This window comes from Psammomys obesus, unplaced genomic scaffold (genome assembly GCF_907164565.1).
Source record: "Psammomys obesus unplaced genomic scaffold, mPsaObe1.curated_primary_1811, whole genome shotgun sequence".
Classification (NCBI taxonomy): domain Eukaryota; kingdom Metazoa; phylum Chordata; class Mammalia; order Rodentia; family Muridae; genus Psammomys; species Psammomys obesus.
Window position 1 is genome coordinate 10112028 of NW_026596064.1, and position 24919 is coordinate 10136946.

General features: G+C 43.1%; 1 protein-coding gene across 1 annotated transcript; it reads right to left on the reverse strand.

Annotated features, from left to right (window-relative positions):
- Nucleotides 1–290: 290 nt before the first annotated feature.
- Lsg1 (large 60S subunit nuclear export GTPase 1) lies at nucleotides 291–24240 on the reverse strand. Its single transcript, XM_055625171.1, has 14 exons — nucleotides 24102–24240; nucleotides 22143–22269; nucleotides 18678–18798; nucleotides 18183–18269; nucleotides 17025–17111; nucleotides 9859–9919; nucleotides 8662–8838; nucleotides 6449–6847; nucleotides 4940–5041; nucleotides 4714–4859; nucleotides 3518–3639; nucleotides 2827–2906; nucleotides 1922–2095; nucleotides 291–769 (listed from the first exon to the last, which is right to left on the reverse strand). The coding sequence occupies exons 1-14, from the start codon at nucleotides 24198–24200 to the stop codon at nucleotides 590–592; spliced, it is 1962 nt and encodes a 653-aa protein (XP_055481146.1). The 5' UTR covers nucleotides 24201–24240; the 3' UTR covers nucleotides 291–589.
- Between the last annotated feature and the right edge of the window lie 679 nt (nucleotides 24241–24919).

Here is a 24919-nt window from a genome sequence, read left to right on the forward strand (position 1 = left end):
TTACACTTTGTGTACGGGTGTTTTGCTTGCATGTGAACCACTTGTGTGCCTGGTACCCATCAAGGCCAGAAAAGGTCATCAGAGTCCCTAAAACTGGAGTTATCTATGGTCATGAGCTGCCATGTGGGCGCTAGCAACCACACCTGGGTTCTGTGGAAAGGCAACCAGTGCTTCTAACCGCTGAGCCGTCTCTCCAGTTATCCCTGCCCTAGTCATGTTTTGACAAATTAAAATTATAACATGAATTATACGAATGGCAGCTTACCTATTTAAGACATTAAAAATATCAATTAGTAACAAATTAATTTTAATAACTTTTTAATAACTCAGAGTTAATGTGCGTTTGTGTGTATGTCTACACACATGCCCATCAACCTTTTGCAGGAGAAGACTTCTGGGACACCTCAATGACTACTATAGCCACAGCAGGTGCTTCCAAAAGGCTGTCTTGATGTCAAGACTTCTGGGTGAGTCTGTGCTCCACAAGAGCAGGGTCATCCACAGCACCAGCGTCTGGAGAGTGTCACAGGCAGCCGTGGCTACTTCTTGTCCACCTGCACAGTGCAGATGCCATTTCTGTTCAGCAACTTCACATGTCCAGGTGCTTGTAGAGCCTACGACTCTTCTCTTTTTTGTTTCTGTTGCCGTGTTTTTTCCAGGGCTTCCCAGCTACACTCTCAGCACTCACAGCAGCTGCAGGCACCAGGCCACTCCCAGGCTTGTAACCCATCACAGCCTGGACTCCTTTGGTCAATGCTCTGACATTCTCCTGGAGAGAGAACGAGACATGAACAGGCTATCTCCTTTAGGGCATGCGCACTGTGCTGTTTGTGCAGCTTCTGTCTCACTCCTGCCCTCACAGGCTAGGCCTCTCAGCACTCTCTTAGTTCACCTCTTTCCTGACCTTCCTTGTTGACTCTAGTCCAGAAGCTTCCAATGTCTAAAACCATCCAAAACTATCCAAATTTTCCTGGAAATTTTCTATTTTTTCTTTTCTTTCTTCTTCAGGGTCGTACTGCATAGTTCAAACAAGTCTTGAATTAATGATTCTCTGCCTCTTGAGTCCTGGGATTGCAGGTGAACACCACCAACATATAGCTTGAATCTCCATAGATGTCAGATTCAAGCTGCTCCAGCTCACATTAGATGTAGACACTCAGGAAATACTAAGTTTATTTAAAAATATGAATAAAAATTAAAAAATAATAACCCATGATTGTCACACACAGTAAAATATTACCCTCAAGGGTGAAGGTTTAGATAGACGTTAAATCTGACACTGAAAAACGCTAGCGGCTACGATGAAGCGATGGCAGTTACTAAGATTTTACTCACTTATCTGTTGTGTGCACAGCCATAAGCTAAGCACAGCTTCACAAACAACCAAAGCACTCTCAGTATTTTCTCACAAGATGTGAAAACACATGATACACAAATACACACACCCACACCTAGCAACATAATCATATTGGCAAAAAACAACCTAAATGCCTGATAAATGGAAGATGATCTATGGCACTTCTTTACAGAGCCTTATTTGCAATAAAAAGGAATGATGTATGGACTCATGCTCCAACACAGGTGGAGCCTGGAACAGCTAAGCAAAGGCACGACTCCATTCATGTGAATTGTCCATAGCAGACAAACCCACATACAGAGAAAAGCAGGCTAATGGTTGGCATGGGAGAGGGGAGAGGAAAGGCGGCTCACAACCATCAGTTGTGAGTGTGTACACTACATGTCTGTCAGAGCCCGTCTCATGATGTGGGTGCTGGGAATCAAACTCAGGTCCTCTGGAAGATAAGTAAGTGCTTTTAACCACCAAGCCACCTCTCCAGACCACCAGATATTTACAGCAGTAAATATTTTGATTTTTAAATGTATTAGGTAGGAAGTTAAATACAGACTTTAAAAAACTTACCTGATGGAAAAAAGATTTGTCGACAACATTTTCAATCTGTTTGACTTTTTGGTTTCTGCCTGGCTGAAGTCTTATTTCTTCACCTTTTGTTTTGTTCTCTAGGAGTTGCTGGTGTTGATGCTGGAAGGTCACAGGGTCCCTTCCAGGAGGAGGGTGGCAGTACAGCAGTTTACCCTACAGAGACAACAGGAATGACAGCAGCTCATTGGAACTGTATTACCTTCCCAAGGAGAGCAAAGGTCCTCAAAGCAATGTGTCAGCAGGAACAGGCTGAAGGAGCTTTCTGTGGTAAGCTGGGTTTGGTTTGCAGTAACTGCAGAGTCCTAGCTCTAACAAACTAGCTCCTCACAGGACCCTGGGGTTTACAAGGAACCCGCCTTCTTTGCGGCCTTTCTTTTACTTGTCCTTCATTTCTACTAAGTATTCTCAGTGCTCTTTATGTCAGGACTCACTAATCCTGGGAATATTAGGTTACAGTCTGAAATCAAGATCCTTTCTAGGGGCTGGAGGGATGGCTCAGTGGTTAAGAGCACTGGCTCTTCTTCCACAGGTTCTGAGTTCAATTCCTAGCAACCACATGGTGTCTCACAACATCTATAATGAGATCTCATGTCCTCTTCTGGCATGTAAGTGACCTACAGATAGAGCACTCATTTACATAAAATAAATAATTCTTTTAAAAGCTCCTCTCTGAGGGCTGGGGCTGCGTCTCAGGGGTAGAGGACCTGCCCAGCTTGTGTTACATCCACAGGTCACTCCTATCACCACTAAAACAAAACACCCCACTTGGTATCAGCCCATTTCAATGGAAAATTATGTCGTTAACAGGCTACGTTAGCTAAGAACACAGCGTATGGAGAGAAAGCTTGCTTAGTCAATGGCAGTCAGGATCACGAGTCACTTACTTTGACATAGTCCTTTAGGATATACCGTGCAGATCGAGGTTGGTCAGGTTGTCCGTGTGCTGTCATGAATCCTCGCATGCCTGTGAGAGGAACCCAGTGTGTGAAAGCTCAGTTAGGAGTCAGCATCACAGCAGAGCGACTGAGGTGATGCGCAGCATCTGGTCCTTTCCCACAGCCCTACAACAAATTAATCTTCTCTCACCCTAGAACGTACTTTATCAGCATTTGCTAATGCAGAGTGGACTGTGCAGCTTTCTCTAATTCTTTGTTTGTTTTTTGAAACAGGGTTTCTCTGTGTAGTCCTGCTATCCTGGAGCCCACAGAGTCCATCTGTCCTAAGGGCTGGGATTAATGGCGACCAATCAAATTAAAGGCCAGCCAGAACTGCTTTGTCTACTTAGCAAAAATAATTTACGTCCAGGGTGACTACCCTGTCCCACTGTCGCCAACCGCACTCCACCTCTGCCCCCGTGTGAGCTAATTGTAGTTTTTGCCTTTATAAGCTAACTCCAAAAGATAATGTCACAGTTTGGCTCCCAAGTCCACTGTGTCCCTGACCATGGTCAGCCTTGGAGTGTTGTGTTCAATAAACCGTCCACTGAGTGGCTTGTGCGGCTTCCTCTGGACCCTAACCGATGCCTAGTGACCCTCTCCAAATTTTGCCTGTGATTTACAATGAGAGACAACTCACATCCATAAGCCGTCAACAGTTCTTCTGAGCTCGGAGGTCGATAGGGGTCTTCATCTTCTCTAGGCTTTATAATGTTAATACCGTAGGTAGCTTCCAAAACGTACCGTGGGATATGCTGGCAAATGTGAATTTGTCAAGGAATCCTCTCTTGAGCTGCGTCCTATGCTGCCAGTTACTTCACTGCTTCTGACACACGTTCTCTAAGCAGAGAACAGTCTTACACACCAATCATCACCTTAAATGGATCCTTTAAAATAATAAGCCAGGCCAGGTGTTGGTGGCACAGGCCTTTAATAGCAGCACTTGGGAGACAGAAGGATCTCTATGAGTTTGAGGCCAGCCTGGTCTATAGTGAGTTCCAGGACAACCAGGGCTACACAGAGAAACCCTGTCTGAAACAAACAATAGAACCCCCCCAAATTCCCCAAGGCCCCCAAACCAAACCAAAAACAAGCCAGATGGCTTACAACTGTAATTTTAGCACTAGAAAGTCTAAGTTTAAGGCCAGCCTGGGAAACATAGTGAGTTCTGGCCTAGCCTGAGAAACACTGTGAAACCCAGTCTTTAAACATACATAAAACAATCATTAAAATATTATTTCTGGAGCCAGGTGTGGTGGCACACACCTGTAATCCCAGCACTCCGGAAGGAAGAGGCAGGCAGATCTCTGTGAGTTCAAGGCTAGCCTGGTCTATAAAGCAAGTACAGGACAGCCAAGGCTACACAGAGAAACCCTGTCTCAAAAACCAATACCCAAACAAAAAAAAAATTCTTTCTGAGGCTAAAAAGGTGGTTTAGTGGCTAAGAACACTTCCTACTCTTGCAGAGGACCATGATTCTATTCCCAGCACCTCACAAAACAGCTCACAATTGTATGTAACTCTAGTTCAGAGGATCCAATGCTCTCTTCTGACCTTCAAGGACACCAGGCATGCAAGTAGTACACAGATACACATGCAGGCAAACACACACATAAAACAAACAAACAAACAAATCTCTGAAAGAGACCTTAACAATATTACTTTAAGGAACAATATCATAAGCCAACTCTAACTCTGAGAGAGAATCCTAATGGAGATACAAAGGAGCACACCGTTGTTCCTAATGCCTACAATTACGCTGACAGAAGGCAGTGCCTCGAAAATGCTCAAAGGCTCCCATGCACTAGTAACCAGACTGGAGCTGAAACAAAGGATATCAGTGACATGGGTGGAACGTGATCTCTCATCTGGTCAATCGGGAGGATCCCACTGCAAATCATCTCTGCTTTGGTCGACACAAAGGACGGCATCACCAGGCCCGGGCAGTCACACAGGCAGAGGCCAGGCTCCACAAACAGAGTCTGAAAGACACACCGAAAGTTATGACACACACATAGCAAGTGAAAGAGGAGTAGTGCTGTGGCAAAGGACTGGGAAATACCTGGAAATGCTTGGTGTGGCCTGGAGTGGCAGACACAGACACTTTCTTGTTGCCCATGATGGTGTTGATGGTTGAGCTCTTCCCAACATTAGGGTAGCCCACCTAGAAGAGAAGCAGAAGTTACCTGAGTGGTAGAGATGCCAGCTGAGGGCCTGGGTGCTTCTTTAGCAGACGCTCTGTATGTCTCTTCACCTTAGACTCATGTCTGACACGTGTTGGGCTATGTGCCCTTTATTTCTACAGGTGTGGCTGCTGTCCCTGCAGCACACCTCATTCCCTTATGCCCAGCATGCTCCCTGACAAGGCACTTCATTGTTTCCACTGCATCTTCAACAATGGGATGAAGCTAAGCACCAGACAAACAGTAATTCCAGCTTCTGAGCACCTAGAAACTTGCGCCCTTTCAGTCAGGGCCCAGCACAATGAGGCAAGCGATGTACAGATGTCTGCAGAATAGTAAGTTAAGTTACTCTCCGGATTCCCAGAGTCAAGAATTCAGAAAGGAAGGGAGGCTACTTCATTTCTATAAATCAAAGACATAGGTAGAGCAGCCAGGCTTCTAATACACGTGAAAATGAATTTTTGGATGAGAGAATATAGCCTCAAAGCTCATCCTACAGGCAGACCTTCAGCCAGCACACTACAGTAAAATGCCCTTTTACTCCAGCAGTTGTTAAAATCACCCTTATTATGTGTGTGGGCGTTGTGCCTTCATTTGTGTATGCACCGGAGGTGGGTGATGCTCACGGAGGCCAGAAAAGGGTGTCAGATCCCTGTTGCTGCCTTGTGGGTGTTGGGAGCAAAATCCAGGTCCTCTCAACTGCTACCAGTGCTCTCAACTGCTGAGTCGTATTTTTAGAGCCTACAGTTTAGGTTTCTTTCTCGGTGGTGGGATACGAGATACAGAAGAGAAAGAGGCCAAACACAGTTAGGATTAGTTACACCTAACTTTAACCCGAGAGCTGAGAGACTCAACTGCTCTGACTTCCTTTCCTCATCCTGTTTTGCTTCCCTGGGAAGATCTTTATTATAAATACTGTCCCTAAGGACTGGTAAGTCCTTAGCTAAGACTGGACCATCTAAAGCCATGCTATATCCTTGGGGTATAGCACCTCTACAACCACAATTTGGTAATATGGGAAGAGAGCTGTTTTTTCCCATTTTTCTTATGTTTATGCAATGAAAGTATCTGGCCCTAATGGCATCTGAAATGGTATTAGCTGGCAAGGATCACAAGATGTCAACAGAACACCGCACTGAAGTCTGGCGACATCAAAAACTTCTCATTCTCATCTCTCAGTAACTGATGACAAAGATCTGAACTGAAGAAGACTAGAATACACTTAACATAAACATGTATGGAGACAACATAAGCCCTGAGATGTTCCTTTAAGCTGGACTCTGCCTCACACTGCCTCACCCCCTGATGCCTGACTGCCTGGGTCCATGTGTAGCTCGGGAAGGATAGGGATTTGTGTGGTGCTAGCTGCATGATGTGCTTCATCTTACCAGCCCAACAGTCAGTTGTCCATCTTTCACCTTCTTCCCAGTGTGTAGCTTCTTAAAGAGCTCCAGTAATTCTTGCTTTGACACCAGGTGGCTACAATTGTTCATTTGCTGACTTTCTGTTTCTTTTCTGTTCTGAACCTCAGGATCCACAGTACAGTGTTCCTTACAGTCCAGATCACAGCCTTCCTCCTCCTCAGGGATGCTGTCTTCCTCTGAACATGTCTGCCAATCTTCCTCTTCCTCCTCCTCCTGGCATTCCTCATATTCACTGTCATCTTCGTCACTTGCAGACTCCTCACTGAGTGAGAGCAAATCTCTGTGGGCAATTTCACTGTCATCCAAACTGGAGTTTCCAGACTCAGTTCCGTTGGATTCACCAGCAACGCTGTTTACTTGGTCCTGATGAAGCAACAGAAATTCACAAAACTTCAGACCCATGTGACTGCACTTTTCACGCAATAGGCTAGTTACGGAAGGAGAACAGGAATATTATGCTGGAGACAGGCATGTGGATGCATAGAGGCAGCACAACAGACTGCTCAGAGCAAGCACATAGGTAGATTACCAGCAGAGTGCCCTAGGGAGGGCAGGAGAGGCAGACCTTCACTTCCGTTGCTCTGTTTCTACCGTGCTAAGGCTGAGTCCAGGGGCTTTTGCATTATGATGCAAGAACTATACCATTCCCAACCTTGTTTTGCTTTTATAATTTCTTTAAATAACTCAAAAAGTACCACAGACTTCTATGTATGGAAATCAGGGGTTGCAAAATCTTTCTAGATTCGCTATTATTGTTATTGACAGGGTCTCAGTATGAAGACCAGGCTGGCCTCGAACTCAGAGATTTGCCTGCCTCTGTCTCTAAAGTGCTGAGAATAAAGGCATGCATCAAAACACCTGACTGGACAAGACAAGCACTTACTTGGGTCATCTTGCTTGAAGGCAAATACTTTCCTCTCTGAGCTATCTTCCCTGTTCTAGAAATTTGAATCTTTCTATGTGTGCCCTAGCAGATAACATGTGGAATAAATAATGTGCTCAATTAGACTCCATCAATGTTAGTGGTAATGCCAACAGAAATAGATAAGCACTAAGATGAGAGCCCCCAAAATGGTGTCTATGAAATATCTTAAGGCAAAAAAAAAAAAAAAAAAAGAACAATCCGTACAGGAAGGAAACAAGAAGACAAAGAAAAAATCCTCAGATAAAGGATTACGGAGCTAACTTAGCTTCACTGAAGGGATGAATTTAGGACAGAGCTGCCTGAGGCCCTTGTCACTGCTGGAGATACAAGTTACACATCCTCAACTCCAACTAGAGATAAGTGACCATCTGACAGGGAAATGGAGAAAGAAATTTCTTCTTTCAGTTGGAGCTTAGAGCTCAGTAAATAATGAGCTCATTCACAGTCTTTTGTTTTTGTTGTTGAGACAGGGTCTCTATTTGTAGCCTTGGCTGACATAGAAATCTATATAGACCAGGGTAGCCAGGAACTCACAGAGATCCTTCTTACTCTGTTGGGATTAAAGGTGTTCTCCACCATGCCCAGCCTACATAGCACCTACATTCACACCCATCAAAAAGCCAAAAGATGATTGACAGAGATAAAAGAAGAGGGAGAATTACTTCTAAGTGTTTCCTAAATATCAAAGATCCCATGACTAATTTTTTTTAATACACTTCAAATTATTCTAATAAAATTTGTGTTAAAGATATAGCATCATTTTTTTTGTTGTTGTTTTTGTTTTTTCAAGATAGGGTTTCTCTGTGTGGCCTTGACTATCCTGGACTCCCTTTGTAGATTAGGCTGACCTTGAACTCACAGAGGTCCACTTGCCTTTGCCTCCCTGGTGCTAGGATTACAGGTGCATTTCAGATCCTGATAAACACAGACAAGATACTACATTCTTCAGTGTGCCCTGTGAAAGTTCTTAAAACCATCATGAAATGTCCTATACAACTTCTAAAGTTTAAAATATTAAGGTCACAGATATGACAATGGGCATGTCAGATTATATGAAATCACAAAGCATATGTGTGATATGACCAAAGATTCTAAATATTTTCTATAGGCTATCCTGCAATCACAGCACTGGAGAGAGGGGAAGCCCCCAACAAAAATAATTCTTACAAATCGCCAATATAAACAAAGTACATTAATCAGAAATCAAAGTAACCCCACAAACCACTTTGAGAAAGGGCCCCAGTCCCATTACCTTAGAGTCAACATTTAGGTGAACAGTTTCTGCCAAAGCTGACCAGAAAATAACCTTCACACCTTCTTTTTCAAAGTGCGTGGCCCAGGCAAACCGCTGCTCAGCAGTCAACAAGTCTGCCTTGTTTATCAGAATCACGTTCTCCTTGGCAGCATCTATCTCCTTCACGTAACACTCCTATAAAGACAAAGGCATTTCCAGTCTGCTCAAACAATAGTTGGGTTAACTATACTGAATTTTTATTGTCCACCCCACCCCCATTTAAAACCACTTTCTCTCTTTTGAGTTGTTGAGACAGGTTTCTCTGTGTAGTCCTGGCTGCCCTGAACTCAGAGATCTGTCTGAGTGCTGGGATTAAAAGCATGCGCCATCACTCCCATCAGGCTTAAATCACTTTCTTTAAAAAGTTATTTATTATTTTGTGTGTGCGATGTGTGTGTACACACACCCATGCACGCCATAGCATTTTCGTAGGGGTCAATGGAGGACTCTGAGGGATCAGTTCTCTTGGCCCACCTTTACGTGGGCTCAGGGGGTCAACTTAGGTCCCGAGGCTTGTGAAGCAAGTTCCTTTAGAGCTGTGACCAGGAAGCCCTTAAGTCACTTTCCACTAATCAATCCGTTCTGTGAGCTCTGGAAAGAACTGTTCCCACTAGATTTTTGTTACTCATGAGTTTAGAGAAACCACTATGCTCTTCAAATGAAAATTATGTATACCACACATATGCATAATTGCTTTATGGGTTCAACTGTACTACATCATTTTAAGTAATCCTTACCCCTTAGTACTACTCTGGTTTTTATAAGCTTAGCTCATTTGTAAACTAGTATAGGTGTAATTAGGTGTGAAAAGAGAACTTAGGGAGATGGATTAAACAGTGACAATATCCTAAATAAAAGCAAATGCCATTCTGACCGCATTCTGAGAGTTTGGTCTCCTGAAAACAAGAAACCAGCAAATGACTAGCAAAAAAGTGCCTTCTAACCCAGCAGCTAGAATATGGCATGCACATGCCTGTGCTTTCTACAGATGGAAACAATTGCTGAAGCAAAACTGTCCACACAGTGGCAGCACAAAGTTCCCGACCTTGCAAGGACAGGGGAATCTAAGCAACAAGCTATAGAAGACGTCATGCTTGCCCAGTCACTGCTGCCCCACCTTTACTATTCCAAGGATCCAAGTCAAACTTTACTTACCAAATCCTCACATCTAAACAGGAGTGGGTTTCGAGCATCTACTATCTGGACCACAATATCACTGGGGGAAAAAAGTGAGACAATCCGGTTACTGTACAGTAAAAGGGACCATTGATTTTAACACAGTGATTAACACAAAAACTCAGAAGTGGTTAAAATGCAGAGAATAAGTATCTGTGGTGAGCCCGCTCAGCCACAAACAGTACATCTACACCCCACTTCCTTCCCCTTGAGAAAGTGGGGGCAGAACCATTGTAAAAGTCAGAGGCTGAGGACCAGAGTGAAGCAGTTTCTTCTAGAAAGAGTAGGACCAATGTGCTGGTGAACTCGGCAGCTGTGGCTGCCTGCACAAGAGCTGAACAAGATTAGGCTGGTCAATATTCCAGCCTGGAGTGAGAAAGCGGCTCAGGAACTCCTCCCCTAGCCAAGGGGTACTGACATTTGAAGGCTGCCAGAGATTCAGTTTTCTTTATGGTGTGGTCCCCGGTTCATCCACCCTGCTCCAGTGGGGGACCTCACACCCATGAGCATACAGGAAGCACAAATTGGACTCAGTGGGTTATCAAAAACAAACATGTATGCAGTTTTCAAATTAAAAAAACATATTAAAAAAGGAATCACTGACATATATTAATAGTAATAAGAAGTATGTTCTGTACAGTAAGCAGTTGACATACTAATTCCTAAGGCATAATTATCCCCAATTTTTATAATGTATATCACACTTATATAACCTGTCCACAGCTAACAGATGATGAAGCCAGAAAGGGTACCTAGTCAGTCTGGAGCACAGGCCACGCTCTTCATCATGCCATCACTCCAATTCAGATGACATTTCATTGCTAAAACTTCCACTACGACTTTTATTAACTTATGGTCAGGGAAGACTATCCTATCTACCCCAAGGTGAAGTTTACTAAATGTGTAGTCTTTGATCTGAATTCATATTAAAGACCCCATACTAACCATATGTTGACAGCTCCCGCTATAAAAGCATTTAAACACAAGACTGTCAAGGAGGAGAGCTTATACCTACCAACCACCACCCACAAGTTCTGAGAATGTATTTAAACAATAAAAATACAACTAAGTGTCAGCATGAGGCATCACAGAGAAGCACTGATGTCAAGATGGATATCTGCGACATGTAAGAGGTGACAGAAGACAGCTTTCTGCAGTTGACAGCAAACCCCTCCAATCCAGCAAATGTAGAAGAAACGTGCGGGCCAGCACAGTACCGACAGTGCAGCATTTTCCTCCTTAGAACACTTACTTCCCTTCTCTCAGACACCCCTCCTTTCCTTCTGCCTCTGTGGCTAGGAAGATGGTGAGGGCCAGTGGCTATCACTGGGAACAGAAAAGCTGCAGAGGCAACATCCCTAAATGCTCTCTCCAAACCCTAATTTGTTTGGCCAACTTTATTTTGAGACAAGGTCTCTCTGTATAGGCACTGAACTCTATGCTGGTCTCAAACTCAGAGATCTCTCCCAAGTGAGGCAATTAAAAGCATACATTTGCTCATTTTTAATAAACTATTTTAAACATCTCTAAGCTAGTTTCAGTATTCTCTTCTTCAAGGTAATACTCACTTTCAAGCCAAATTAAGCTAAATGACCGCAAAAACTAACAGCTGAAACCACAATAAGACAAGCAAACATTAGCTCTATCTACCAACACAGGGAAGGAATAAACAGTTTCAAATCAGCAGGAAGGAGACATTCCAGACTAGCCTGTTGGAGGTGGTTAGGCAACAGAAACAGTGGAAATGCCTTACTCGAACAGAATGTTCTTTGCCTCATGCCTCAGCACTTTCCTGCATTTCCTCTGTGTTATATATAAAATCTTTTTGATAACTGCTGTTGAAATTAAAGAGACAGATGGCTTAGTCAGCCAGTTAGCAAACAGGAGACATCTGCTATAGGGAAGACATCAATAAAATATTTCCTATTAAAGATGTGGCAGTAGTCACTTCACTAATATTTCTGGATAACTCAGGTCTATTTCTACGTGATACAAACCATATTGTGTGATTACAACATACTGTTATATTAAGGAACGGGTTGGCAAGATGCCTCAGCAAGTAAATGCTCTTGCTGCCAATTCTGATAACCTGAGTAGACCCTGGACTCACATGGTGAAGGATAAAACCAGTTCTCACAAGTTATTCTCTGATTTCCACAATGGTAGTCAATGTCCATCCCCACACTGTGTATACTCTTAAATAATTAAATATAATAAAAAAATTTAAAAGGAAATATAATAAGAGCTCAGCAAGAAATACTGTACTCCAACTAAACTTACAATTTTCAATATGTAGGCTCACTTGGGGGAACCAAAATGCTAATTTAAGGGCATAAAAGTAAATACAGTGCCACTCGGTTAGTCATGGTACACTGAATGTATATAGTTACTTTTGCCCCCTCTTACAATCTACAAGAACAAAAGTCGTGACCCTCACTAAAGAGCAAGAACAACATCCACCAGAAATGCCTCGTCAGTGAGAACAAAGACTGCTTGAGCCCCAGAGGCCCAAACAGAGTTGAGGACAGAACTGTAACGTGTCTGAACAGTTAAGTTCCCAGGTTGACTTTGCTGTTCCAACTCAGACACCCAACAACATTCCTCTACCCCAGCAGCAGAGGGCTGGGGCTTACTACAGGTAAGAAGACCCAAGAGGTTCTCCAACTGAAACTTGGGCATGGGACAAGACAGAAAAGGAAGGTGCTGTATGCAAGAGGAAGGAAAAAGATAAACTGATCTGTAAAAATGCTCTTATCAGCACTCTGGAAATCAATCCTTCCTTCCTTCCTTCCTTCCTTCCTTCCTTCCTTCCTTCCTTCCTTCCTTCTTCCTTATATTTCTTTCCAATTTGTTGCAGCATGTTTCAAGGTGTATTCTAACAATTTTCTAAATTTCATTGTTATCTGTCATAATGTCTCTCCCTTTGCCTCTAATTTTATTAATAAGTCTTTTCCCTCATTTGGTTTGGCAAAGAATTTGTTCATCTTTATCATTTTTCAAAGAATCAACTTTTTCACTGATTTTTTTTCTGTTTCCATTTCATTAATTTCGGCCCTGATCTTATTTCTTTCCATCTTTCTACCTACTGATTTTGGGTTTGGTTTATTCTTGTTTTCCCAAAACCATAAGGTATATGTACATATTTTTAAATTTTTATTTGTTTTTACATATATGAGTGCTTGGAATGTATGTATTTCTATAAACCACATGTATTCCGGGTACCCATGGATATTAGAAGAGGGCGACAGATTCATTGGAACTAGAGTTTTAGATGGTTGTGAGCCATCATGTGGGTTCTGGGAACAATCAATGCTCCAAACCACTGAGCCCCTGTGAGGTGCATCTTTAAGCTATTTGAGTTTTGCTTTTCTCTTGGACTTTCCAGGCAGGACACGAAGGTGCTATATAGCTAGGGATGAACCTAAATCCTTCTGAAAAAAAAATTTAAGGCTGTACATGTTGGCACAGGTTTTTAATCCCAGTTCTTGGGAGACTAAGGGAGGCAGATCTCTGTGACTTCAAGGCCAGTTTGGTCTGCAGAATTCAGTTCCAGGACATCTAGGGTGACAGAGAGAGACCCTCTCTAATAACAAGTAAGCAAAACTGAAGACTTTTAAGTTATGTGTGTGTTTGTGTATGCATGTGTGTGTGCCACAGCATACATACGAATGTCAGAGGGTAACTCCTGGGAACTACACTCCTTTTTGCCTCTACATTTTGAGTGCCAAGATTATAGAAAGGCACTACCACAGCATGGTAGCATGAATGAGAATGGCCCCCCAGACTCATATATTTGAATGCTTGGTTATCTGAGTGTCAACTGAGTAGCACTACTTGAGAGAGATTAGGAGATGTGGCCTTGTTGGAAGAAGGGTCACTGCAGGTGGACTTTGGTTTTCAAAAGTCCAAGTCAGTCCCAGTATCTCTCTGCTGCCTGTGGTCCAGTTGTAGAGCTCACAGCTGCTTCTCCAGCACTTTGTCTGCCTGTGTGCTGCCATGCTCCCCACCATGATGACAATGGATTAAACCTCTGAAACTAAACCAGTCTCAATCAAATGGCTTTATTTAAAAAAAAAAAAAAAAGTGTCTGTGGTCATGATGTCTCCTCACAGCAACAGAATACTGCTAAGACACATGGCCACTTTTATGTGGTGCTGAATATCAAACCCAAGGCTTTGTGCATGACAGACAAGTACTTCTATCAACTGAGCCACAGCCTTAGACCTTGCTCAGGTTTTGTTGTTGTTGTTTGTTTTGGGACAGGATCTCACTTTGTAGCTTCGGCTGATCTGGAGCTCACTGTGTAGAGTAGACGGGGCTTGAACTCAGAGATCCACCTTCCCCTGGAAAGCTGTCATTAAAGGTACTCACTGCCACATTCCTCCCTCCCAACTCCTTAACATAGGCACTTAGAACTGGCTTCTCCTATAGATTTGGGCATGCTGTGTTTTCATTTTCATTCTTTTTTCCCCCTTTAGGAAATAGACAGGGTGCTGGGCGCAGCACTGCATGCCTATAATCCCAGCACTCTGGAAGCAGAGGCAGGAGCAGGCAGATCACTATGAATTCGAGGCTGAGGCCAGCCTGGTCTACAAAGTGAGTGTAGGACAGCCAAGGCTACACAAAGAAACCCTATCTCACCACCACACCCAAATAGATAGATAGACAGACAGACAGACAGACACAGATAGATAGATACATACATACATAGGCAGATAGATAGACAGGGGCTTGTGAGACAGCTCAGTGAGTAAAGGTGTTTGTCATCAAACCCAAGTTCAATTTTCTAGGTCCCACATGGTGGAAAGAGAGAACCAACTCTCTAAAGTTGATCTCTGACCACATATGCATGTGACATACATGCATAATAAGACAAATGTAAAATAATAATAATAAAACCTGACAGTTGCTAAGGAAAGACAAAGATACAAACATCTTGGAGTATTCCAAACAAATACAACTGATTCCTGCCCAGTCTCCCTACAGAGAGGTTCAGCACTAGGCAAACTATATCTAAGTAGGCAGGCCTGTCAATCAGCTTTATAATAATCCATTCTTAAATATGACTGCATAACACTTATCAGTCATTTAGGGAAGTTTCATATGTAAACAGCAGAAAAAGGCTGGAGAAAAGACAGTCTGAAACAAAAGGACTGTAGTTAAGCATGTGGGTAGTGTCTTCCATCAAGGCTGACAGTGCCACTCTGGAAAGCTGTGACCACTTCTTTTTGGAAACAAGCAGCATACACCCTCAAATGCTACTGAAGCTCTTTCAGATACCTCCTCTCAGCCCCCACGTCACAAACAGCCTTCCATCTGCCGGGTGGTAGGCACAATGGCTTTAAAAGGCTGAGGTGTCATTCATCCCTTCTTGTGGTTTTAAGAATATTCACAAAGTACTGCCACCATCACTATCTAACTCTTGAATATTTAAGATCCTAAGGAGAAAATGTGATTTTTTTTTTAACAAGTTAAACTCAAGTCCCAATTAAACAAAAATGTGTCTGACTGTTCTTCCTAGGTACGTTTTATGTATTTCAAAAAAAACACAACCCTAATGTCTCTTACTTAAAACCACCATTTCATGGATAAAGTTTACTTACTAAATCCTTAAAAGTAATTCAGAAACTCTGAGGAAACACAGCTTTCTAATCATATAGAAGAGAAGCAGAGAATGATATTCAAGAATTCTCCTTGTTTACACATGGAAAAGAATGAAAGTCTTCCTTCTACTCCCAAATCATCAAAAGACCCAAATACAACTGATCCCTGCCCAGGCAGTGGGGGTGCATGCCTTTAATCCCAGTACTTGGGAGGCAGCAGAGGCAGGCACAGCTCTGAGTTCCAGGCCAGCCTGATCTACAGAGCCAGCTCCAGGACATCCAGGACTACACAGAGAAGCCCTGCCTCACCTCTCCTGTGCTGTAGCGCCACTGCTGTCTATGTGCAGTCACATCGCCCTGATCTTTCACTGGGCGCCGTGTGCTCTGAGCTCAAGCTTCACTTCACTTCTTGTGTCCCTGGAGCTTCCTGAGCAGTCGCTCCTCACACACACACCTCTGCGCTTTCCCATGCTCTTTTCCATATTACCAGGAGGAACTCAATGCGTGCTTGCTGAAATAACTACAGGTGCTCCAGAACTTACCTTACAAAAACATTTATTTATTTTTTTTTAAGATTTATTTTTATTTTATGTGTGCAAGTGTTTTGGCAAATGTATGTCTGTGCCCAAATGCACCTGCAATGCCTTGGAGGCCAGGAGAGGGTGTAGGCTGCATTGGAACTGGAGTTAAAGAAGGTTGTGAGATACCATGTGGGTGCTGAGAACTGAATCCAGGTCTTCTGTAAGAGCTGCAAGTACCCTACAAGTCATCTTCCCAGCCCCATCAATCACTAGTCTTACACACTTGTCAAATGTACTCACCATGTATCTCCCCTGGCACTGAAGAACGAACTTAGGGTCTTACACTTGCTGGGTAAGTGTTTTACAACTGAGCTACCACCCCAGACCTAAAAAACACTACAGTTTAAATGGAATACAGAATTACACTTTCGAGTTTCTTTATTCTCCCCACCTCAAAACAGGGTTTCTCTGTGTAGCCCTGGCTGTTCTGGAACTTTCTCTGTAAACCAGTGCTGTGTGTGTTAAATTATGTGTGTCTATGTGAGTGTGTACAGGTGCCCGTGGAGGTCAGGCCCTGAAACAAGAGTTACAAGTGGTTGTGAGCCATTTAGTGTGAGTGCTAGGAACCAAACTTGGGTCCTCTGCAAGAGCAGCAAGGGCTCTTTACTGTTGAGTCATCTCTTCAGTCGTATGTTTTCAGGTGTTTTTTTTTTTTTTTTAATTAATTCTGTTCTCTGACATTTTCAAACATGCATATAATGCATCCAGATTACTCTCTCTCAGCTCCATCCCAGCCCTATGAACACCTCCCCCACCTTACTAGGTAGTCCTTTTGCTAGACTGAGACTTTGGTTTAGTTTTGTGATCTGTTTATAGTTTCGTCAGGACCACTTTCTGTTTTTCGTAATTCTCAATAGCTCACTGGGTGGATCCTATTGGATCCAGTGGCTGGAGAAATGTTAACACTGGGTCCAGTAACAACACTGCAAAGTCTTCATTAAACAAGGAAAACAGTACTCACCTTCTCTCAATGACCCTCCAGAGCTGGCGCCAAAAGTCCAAATTTCGTTCGAAGGGCGTCAGTATCAACTTTTGTTCCTCTTCTAGCCTGGATTTAGAATGAGAAGTTTACATCTTTGACTGACCATAACAGCTTTAAAGAACCATAAATACTCAAATTTATTACATTAAGAAGATACATATCAAATACTATAAATTATTGTTTATGGTACTGGGGATTATACCTATGGTTTTGTACATACCAAAGGGCTCTACCAAAACTACATCCCAGCTCTCTTTTACTTTTGTACGCTAGGAAGACCTTGAGAACTTGCAATCTTCTGTCTCAGCCTTCTGAGAAGCTGTGATGACAGGCCTGCACCATCAGGCCAGGCTCTGTCCAATTATTTTAATGTCTATTGTTGAGTCAATACAAGAATAAAATGTAATCATATTATAGTTCACCAAAGTCAAATTTTATCCTAAGCTCTAGGGTATTTCTCTCTCAAAACTCTTACTGGAAGAATGCTCAGAGGAGCACCTCTGGGCCACAGAAGGGAACTAAAATAGGAAAGACTGGGGCCAGAGAGATGGCTCAGTGGTTAAGAGTACTGGCTCCTCTTACAGAGGACCCACATGGCAGCTTATAACCACTTAGAACTGCAGTTCCATGGGAATTCATGCCCTTTTCTGACCTCTGCTGGCACTGTATGCACATGGTACACAGACACATACTCAGGCAAACACACACACACACACACACACACACACACACACACACACACACACAGAGCAGTAAAAAAGACCAGGAACAGATCAGAATAACCACTAAGTGCCTTTGTGTACAGTGCATGCAGCAATGCTGTCTGTGCACACACCAAAATGCACTTGTAAACACTACCACCCTCTCCCTCACTTAAAATTGCATTTTATTTACTTTGTGTGGATGTTTAGAGGCCAGTGGACAACTTGTGGGAGCTGGTCTCTTTCCCTCATGTGGGTCCCAAGAACTGAACTCGGATCACCAAGCTTGGCAGCAGGTCCTTCTACCTGCTGAGCTATCTTGCCAGCCCCAGTACTTCTCTTTTAAAGAAATTAAAACTTCAGGAGACAAGTGGCAGTGAAATCTAAAATGCCTGAACCCAAGGCTTCCAGACAGATCTTTAAGTCCAATACTCACCGGACAAGCTGGCGTCTCCATTTTAGGAAGTTATCTTTCTCTGCCTGTTTCAGTTCTTCTGGGCTAGTTTTTCTGTCCCAATTTGGTCTGAAACAATCATAGACAGAAGATACTTTATATATAAGGTACCAAAATAAGAGAGAATCTGAGCATAAATGGTAGCTGAGAAGGCAGCAGGAAAATTATGAACTACTAAGAATATCGTCAGTGGCTATGTCTTCTTTTCATGTTTTTTTTTAATTACTTTCCTTATTATTTTATGTATATGACTGTTTTTGACTGCTTGTATGCCTGTACACTATGTGCATGTCCGGTGCCTGAGGAGGCTTAAAGAGGGCATCTGATGCCCCAGGACTGGAATTACAGATAGCTGTGAGCTGCCACATGTGTGCTAGGAACTGAATCTGGTCCTTTGGAAGAGCAGCCGGTGTTCTTAACCACTCTTAGTCCAGCCTCATTCTGTCTTCTAGCGATCTACAGTCTTTTTCAACTTACCTCCTTGGTATACACAAGAACTGCCTGTTTTCTTCATGGAGTTTCTTAATTCTCTGGCTCTCCTCAGAAGACAGCAGTCCAGTTCTAGCCTCAGGGAGCACAAACTTAATATTAAGCTTCTCTGTTCACAGAAAAGAAAAGTATTATTAGCCAAGATGCAATTTAGAGGCTGAGGGTGTACCTTAGTTGCTACGGTGCCTGCCTGGCAAGCATAAAGCCCCAAGTTCTATCCCTAGCACCTATACCTGGGTTTACTGCACACACCTGTGATCCAGCATTTGGAACTGGTAGGAGGATCAGGAGTTCAGGAGTTCAAATAGAGTTCAAGGGTAGTCTGACATATATATAAGATTCTGACTCAAAATCCTAAAAAGGCAATTTAAGGTACTCAATGCTGATTATTTTGATAAGCTTGAAAACTAATCACTTCCTAACACAGAATTTAAACCTTCTTAGATTAATTTTTAAATGAACTTTTCTACAGAGGTAACTTTGTAAGAAAGATCTTCACTATCTCAATAAACTTCAAAAATCTAGGGACTTTTTCTGGTACCATGTTACAAAATTCTACAAGTAAATGTATTTCCTGGAAACAGAAACAATGGGATAGGATTATAAAGATTCATTTTAACCAATTTCCACATTTTACATAGGCAGAATAGTTTTAAGCTAATGGAAATCAGTGTAGAGGCAAAGATTTCGCAAAAGGTGTGTTCCGTTTAGAACCACTGAGTTAGAATAGGTATAACTGATACAAGACAGGTATTAATGGTCACCATTAGTGGCTATTTCAAACTTAAACAAACAAAAACCAAGTGATCCTGCATGAACTAGTAATGGAGAGAAGTGTGCTCTAGGGCCTTAACCCTTGGGCCGCTGGGGCAGTTCCTGTTTCACTGCACAGCCACTACCTAGTCTGCATGAGAAGACAACCCCCAAGGAGGCAGCTACACTTTCTCCTGAAGTGGCAAGTGAAGGCTCCCTGCAGAACATCTTCAGTAACAATCTTCTTCACCCTGAGCAAAGACTGCAGCCTGTTATTCCTACCAAACCACCACAACACCAAGTAAGACCCTGCACAATCTTGTCACCCACACTACTGTTAACCTACCAGGACTCTCAGCCATATCAACTGCACTAACAGCTAGCCACTCCCCATATGTGATGCTTCTGTGGTGTTAACTGTTCCTTCTAAGGGTTACGGCCACTGCACCCCCACTGAGCCCCTTGATTTCTGCCCTTTTGCCCAACCTACTGTGCACCTGTGTTGATTTTCCCTCTTTTGCTAGTTAACTCGAAGTACTTGTACACCCACTCCTTAACCTCCACGGAATTCCTTACCCTAAACACTACCTATCTGTCTTTCTTGCTCAGGCATCATGAGAGACCACAGTAAACGGCACCACCAGTGGCTACCTGGCATGGCAAATGGCCAGGCCGAGGACTGCTCAGACCCCAGCCTTCTCATGGAAGGAGGAACTTGATCTAGCTCTTGGTTTATCTGCCCCGTCCCTAAATGGCAACTTTTCTGCCTGTACCTCCTCCTGAGGATAGCCTTGTCACCTACCTTATGACAGGGAAGTAGAAGGTGCTAGCTGTGCATCCTTGCTCCACACACCCCTAGCTGTGCACCCATCTTCAGTACCCTTCGTCCTGCCTCAGAGGAAGCTGCCCTCCCCCCCCCCTTGCACAAGCCGACTCTTCCAACTGTTTGTAACCCCATTCTATTCTCAATTCCCTTCAGACTCAAGCTGCCCCACCTCCTCATTCATCTGTTTTGTTTTCACTACACAATTGCATGGTAAGCTCTCTTTGTAAACCCTCCCTCTGACCCACCTTCGACCTTCTCTCTATTCTTGCCACTCTAACTCTCTTTTGAATTACACATGTAGTATATAGCTTTCCAAATTGCTTTTTATAATAGATGCATGGTGGTGTACACCTTTAATACAAGAGGATTAATCTCTGAGTTCAAGGCCAGCCTGGTCTACAAAATGAGTTCTAGGACAGCCAGGGCTACACAGAAAAACCCTGTCTCAAAAAAACAAAACAAAACAAAACAAAATAAAATTCAGCTTTATGGGGGCAATCCACATTTAAAGAGAAGCCTCAAAGAGAAATGTTTACCCTTTAAGTACTTCCCATTCCCTACTATCTTTGTATATATTCCTCCTCTGGACTTTTCATGGTTGTGAGCCTAGCCTTTAACGGCTGAGCCATCTCTCCAGCCCTGGACTTTTCATATAAATAGAAAATATAATCATGCTTATATTCTTTCCTGTTGATGGGCACTGAACCATGTCATTACTTGCCTAAAAACCTATAAAGGAACCCTACACCCTTACCCACTTTTCTTAAAAGACAAAAAGCCTCATGATGTATTTCTTTCTGGAGAGTCTGGAACTTGTATGCAGAGCAGGCTAATCTCCAAACTACTGACATTTGCCCACCTCTGGCTCCTGAATTCAGGGGTGAAAGGCAAGTGTCACCACACTTGGCCTTCTCTTTTATTCTCCCTGGAATTTGGTCCTTGCCCACCTCCTCAGTGTCTGCTCATTACAGCCTGTCCCTGCACCAGCCAAACCAAACTTGTAACACTTTTCTGGACAAAGTAGACTGCCATTTCACTTCTTGTCTGAATGCCTCTGCCTGCCTATTTGTCTTTTGCTATGTAGTCCAAGCTGGGAACTTAATATCTGTAGCCTAGGCTGGCCTCAGACTCCTGCCTTAGCCTGCCCAAAGGCTGGGATCACAAGTGTGCACCACTATAAGTGGCTGTCTTCTGTCTTACGATCTACTCATCATCCAATCTTCTGTCAGATAGAAGCTATTATGAGCTCCATCTTTTATGGCCTGTAGTTATTTACAGACTTCTTTCGATACATATAAAAGAAAATTTTAAATAAATAAAATGTATCTTTAAAAATCATTCTTGTGAGTAGCCAGCACAATGTTTGAGAGTAACTGGTGCTAAATAAAGGCATTTTGAACAAATGAATGAATGACTTGCTAGGCAGCATGACATTTATAATAGTAAGAACACCTACCATCTGTCAGCTAGAACACATGCACACATAGCACTGACTAAACACAAGGTCCCTGACAGCAGCAAGGATATGTTTTTAAGTTGATACAATGATGTACACTCGGAAGGGTTTTTGTTCTGTGTTTGAACCGTGGTCTCACTCTGTAATCTTGGCTGGCTTAGAATCAATACAGATCAGGCTAGCCTGATTCATAGAGATTTATCTGCCTCCAGAGTGCTGGGATTAAAGGCATGTGCCACCATACCTGGCATCTTTAGGCGTTTTTTTAGAGCTGAGTTTAAAAGACCAGTGTGGACTTTACCTTACAGCCCTGGAGTTTTCCCATACTGCTCTTGGATTAAAGACAGCCTAGTATGACGTGAGCAAGACGGCAGTGTAACCAGTGTCACAGGCACTAGGTAAATAGTACACAACTTACCAGCTACGAACTCAGTCCCTGCAAGCTCTGCAGTTGCAAGAAAGTCCTCAAGGGAGCTCTGTTCCGTCACTGACTGAAGATTAAGACGACCCCAGTCATAGCCGTCATTGAGTTCACTTGTGTGCAACTATGAACAGAACACAGCGGAAAGAGTAAGGCAGCTCTCTGCTTCTCTTGGCACCCAAACAGCTCTAAACTTTGCTGGTCTACGTTCTCACGGTGGTTTGACCCTTCTAGAATGTACATTACTCATAACTAAACCTAGTTAGGCTGGGGTCATAGTTCAGCAGAGTACCTGCCCATAGCCTTCAAGGGCATCAACCAACAATGTAAAAATCCAAGCTCAAATATTTAAATGAATACTTTCTTACCTCAGCAAGGGCACTTCCCTTTCATCATTTAATTCCATTTTCTGACTGTTTTGAAGGAAATTTTATTGTATCCTCACTTTTAAGAAACTGGGGTTTAAATAGGCAAATTGATTTGCTAACAGCTGTAAATTAAACAGAGGCGTAGAACTAGAACCCAGACTGTCTTGACTCTGCCAGACAGTTAAGTAAAAAAAAAGTTTCCCGTAAGGACCCATGAGAAGGAACATTTTAAAGTCAGGCATGGTAGTGCATGCTGTGATTGCAGAAGGCACTAAGGGCCATCCTGAACTGGGTAGAGATCTGCTCCCCACTTCCCCTTAGTTTCTTCTGTCTCAAACCCCAAGGGATGGAAGACTATCTTATCTGGGATGACCACTGGGGGGTGGGAAGGAGCTAGTTGCAAATGCTGACAAGGTTGATTTTTCTCAAACAACCGGACTTTGATAAACACCATCCTAAATTATATGCTTATTACAGATACAAATAGTTTTTAAAAAAGAAATTAAGGGTCGAAAGCTTAGAACTAACAACAAAAGAAAATCGGAATACGGATTAGAATTTGATTCTTTATATTTAAATTCAACCTCTCCACTATTTCCCAAAGGCTAGTACATTAATAAGCCACTACAGCATCAGCTGAAATGACTAGTGATCAACTGTCCAGACTTGAATCCTGAGACTCTCATGTGTGTTCCTCAGACTATCTGAGGAAAAGGAGTGGTGCGACAGATATGCAGTCAAATATTAGCACCAGGGATAAACAACTTCAGCCTAAGATCTTAAGAACTCAGAATGTTCACAAGAGAATTAAACTGACAACTAAAACAATAAGCTCAAATCAAACCATTTATATTCACTTTTTTTTTTTTTTTAAAGGACAGTGGCCCTGGCGGGTCTTAAATTTATTATGTAGACCAAGCTGGTCTCAAACGCTTAGAGATCTGCTTGCCTCTGCCTCCTGGGTGCTCCGATTAAAGTAATTTCTATACTTCATTTTTTTTTAAGGCTCCTCCTAAGATCTTCTCCAAGCTTCTAGAGACAATGTTAACTCCTTTAGCTAAATAAAACCCGAGTGGGTAACACAGGGAAAGCAGCACTACGAATTAAGCTGTTTTTCTGATGGGATCAACCATTGCTAGAGGATCCATCCTCTAGATAATTAAAACTGGAAAACTGAAAGAGCCGAGCGTGTTGGCCACAGCTTGTAATCCCAGTACTCTGCAAGCAGAGACAGGAGGAAGGCAGACCTGGGCCAACCTTGGCTGCATACGGAGACTGTTTCAAAGATTTTAGATGACAAGTTGTTTTCTTTTTAGAAAATTTCCAATAGCGCCCATGACTTCCAGAGCAAAGATCAAACATAGGCAAACATTCCGACATGAACGTCTCTTCACATTTTCCTTTCCATTTCTTCACACAATAGTCTCGTTTTAAAGCCCCACTCCCACTTTAAAGCCCCACTGTGCCCTGCGCCTTGCTGGGGCCTGCTTCGAAATCCTGTTCAGGAATGACTTCTGACTCCAACTTTTGTAGCATTGGAGGTTCTCAGAACGAGACGGAAAAATATGGATGATACTGATTTTCTTACCCAGGAGTCAGTATGACGGTGGCTGCGGCTTCGCTGGGTCTGCTGTCGGATAAGTATCCGGCCCAGAGACCCACCACCCGGCGCTCTCCTCCGGCCCATAGCAACACACCAGCGGCACGAACCTCCTCTGTGTGTGGGGTTTCTGATTTCCCTGGCTATAAATTAGGAAGTGACGTGTGGGCGAGTCCAAGTGGTCCGGGTGCGAAGTACAGCTGGGGAAATGGAATGACTTGTTTCAGAATGATTTTGGTAGATCTCGAGTTTGACAATGTTATAGAGAAAAAAAAATTAAAAATTGTCCTGGGTACTTCTTCATAGCTACTCCCATGACTGTTTCAATTTTGATAGACTGACCTACTTAAGACAATGGTACATTCCAGATTTGTACGTCAGTGCTTAGGTCCGGCGGGAAACTGGGACAACTGGAAAATATGCCCGCCCAGGTTTACAAGACTAACTCCGCCTTCCCCGCGGCTTTCGTCAGGAGGGGGCGGGGACTCGGGTGAAAGTCGCTCAGTGGCCCTGGGTGGCAGGCGGTTTCTGATGCCGGTGTTTCGCCTGGCAGTTAAATCGGGTTTGTTTTCCTAGTATTCTCCAGACGCGACGCGGAGAGGAAAGTTCCCTCATGGGTGAGAGTTTGGAATGTGCAATTGAATAGCATTTCCAGAACTTGAAAAATGAGATCACTCTTCTGCTTTAGTGGGGGGGTGGGGGGAGAGGAGGGACGGGACAGAGAGAGGAAACTTTTCACGTTCCAATGAGCATTATATCAACATTTTCCTATAATAAAAATTAAAGGGAAATTAGTGAGCTGGATC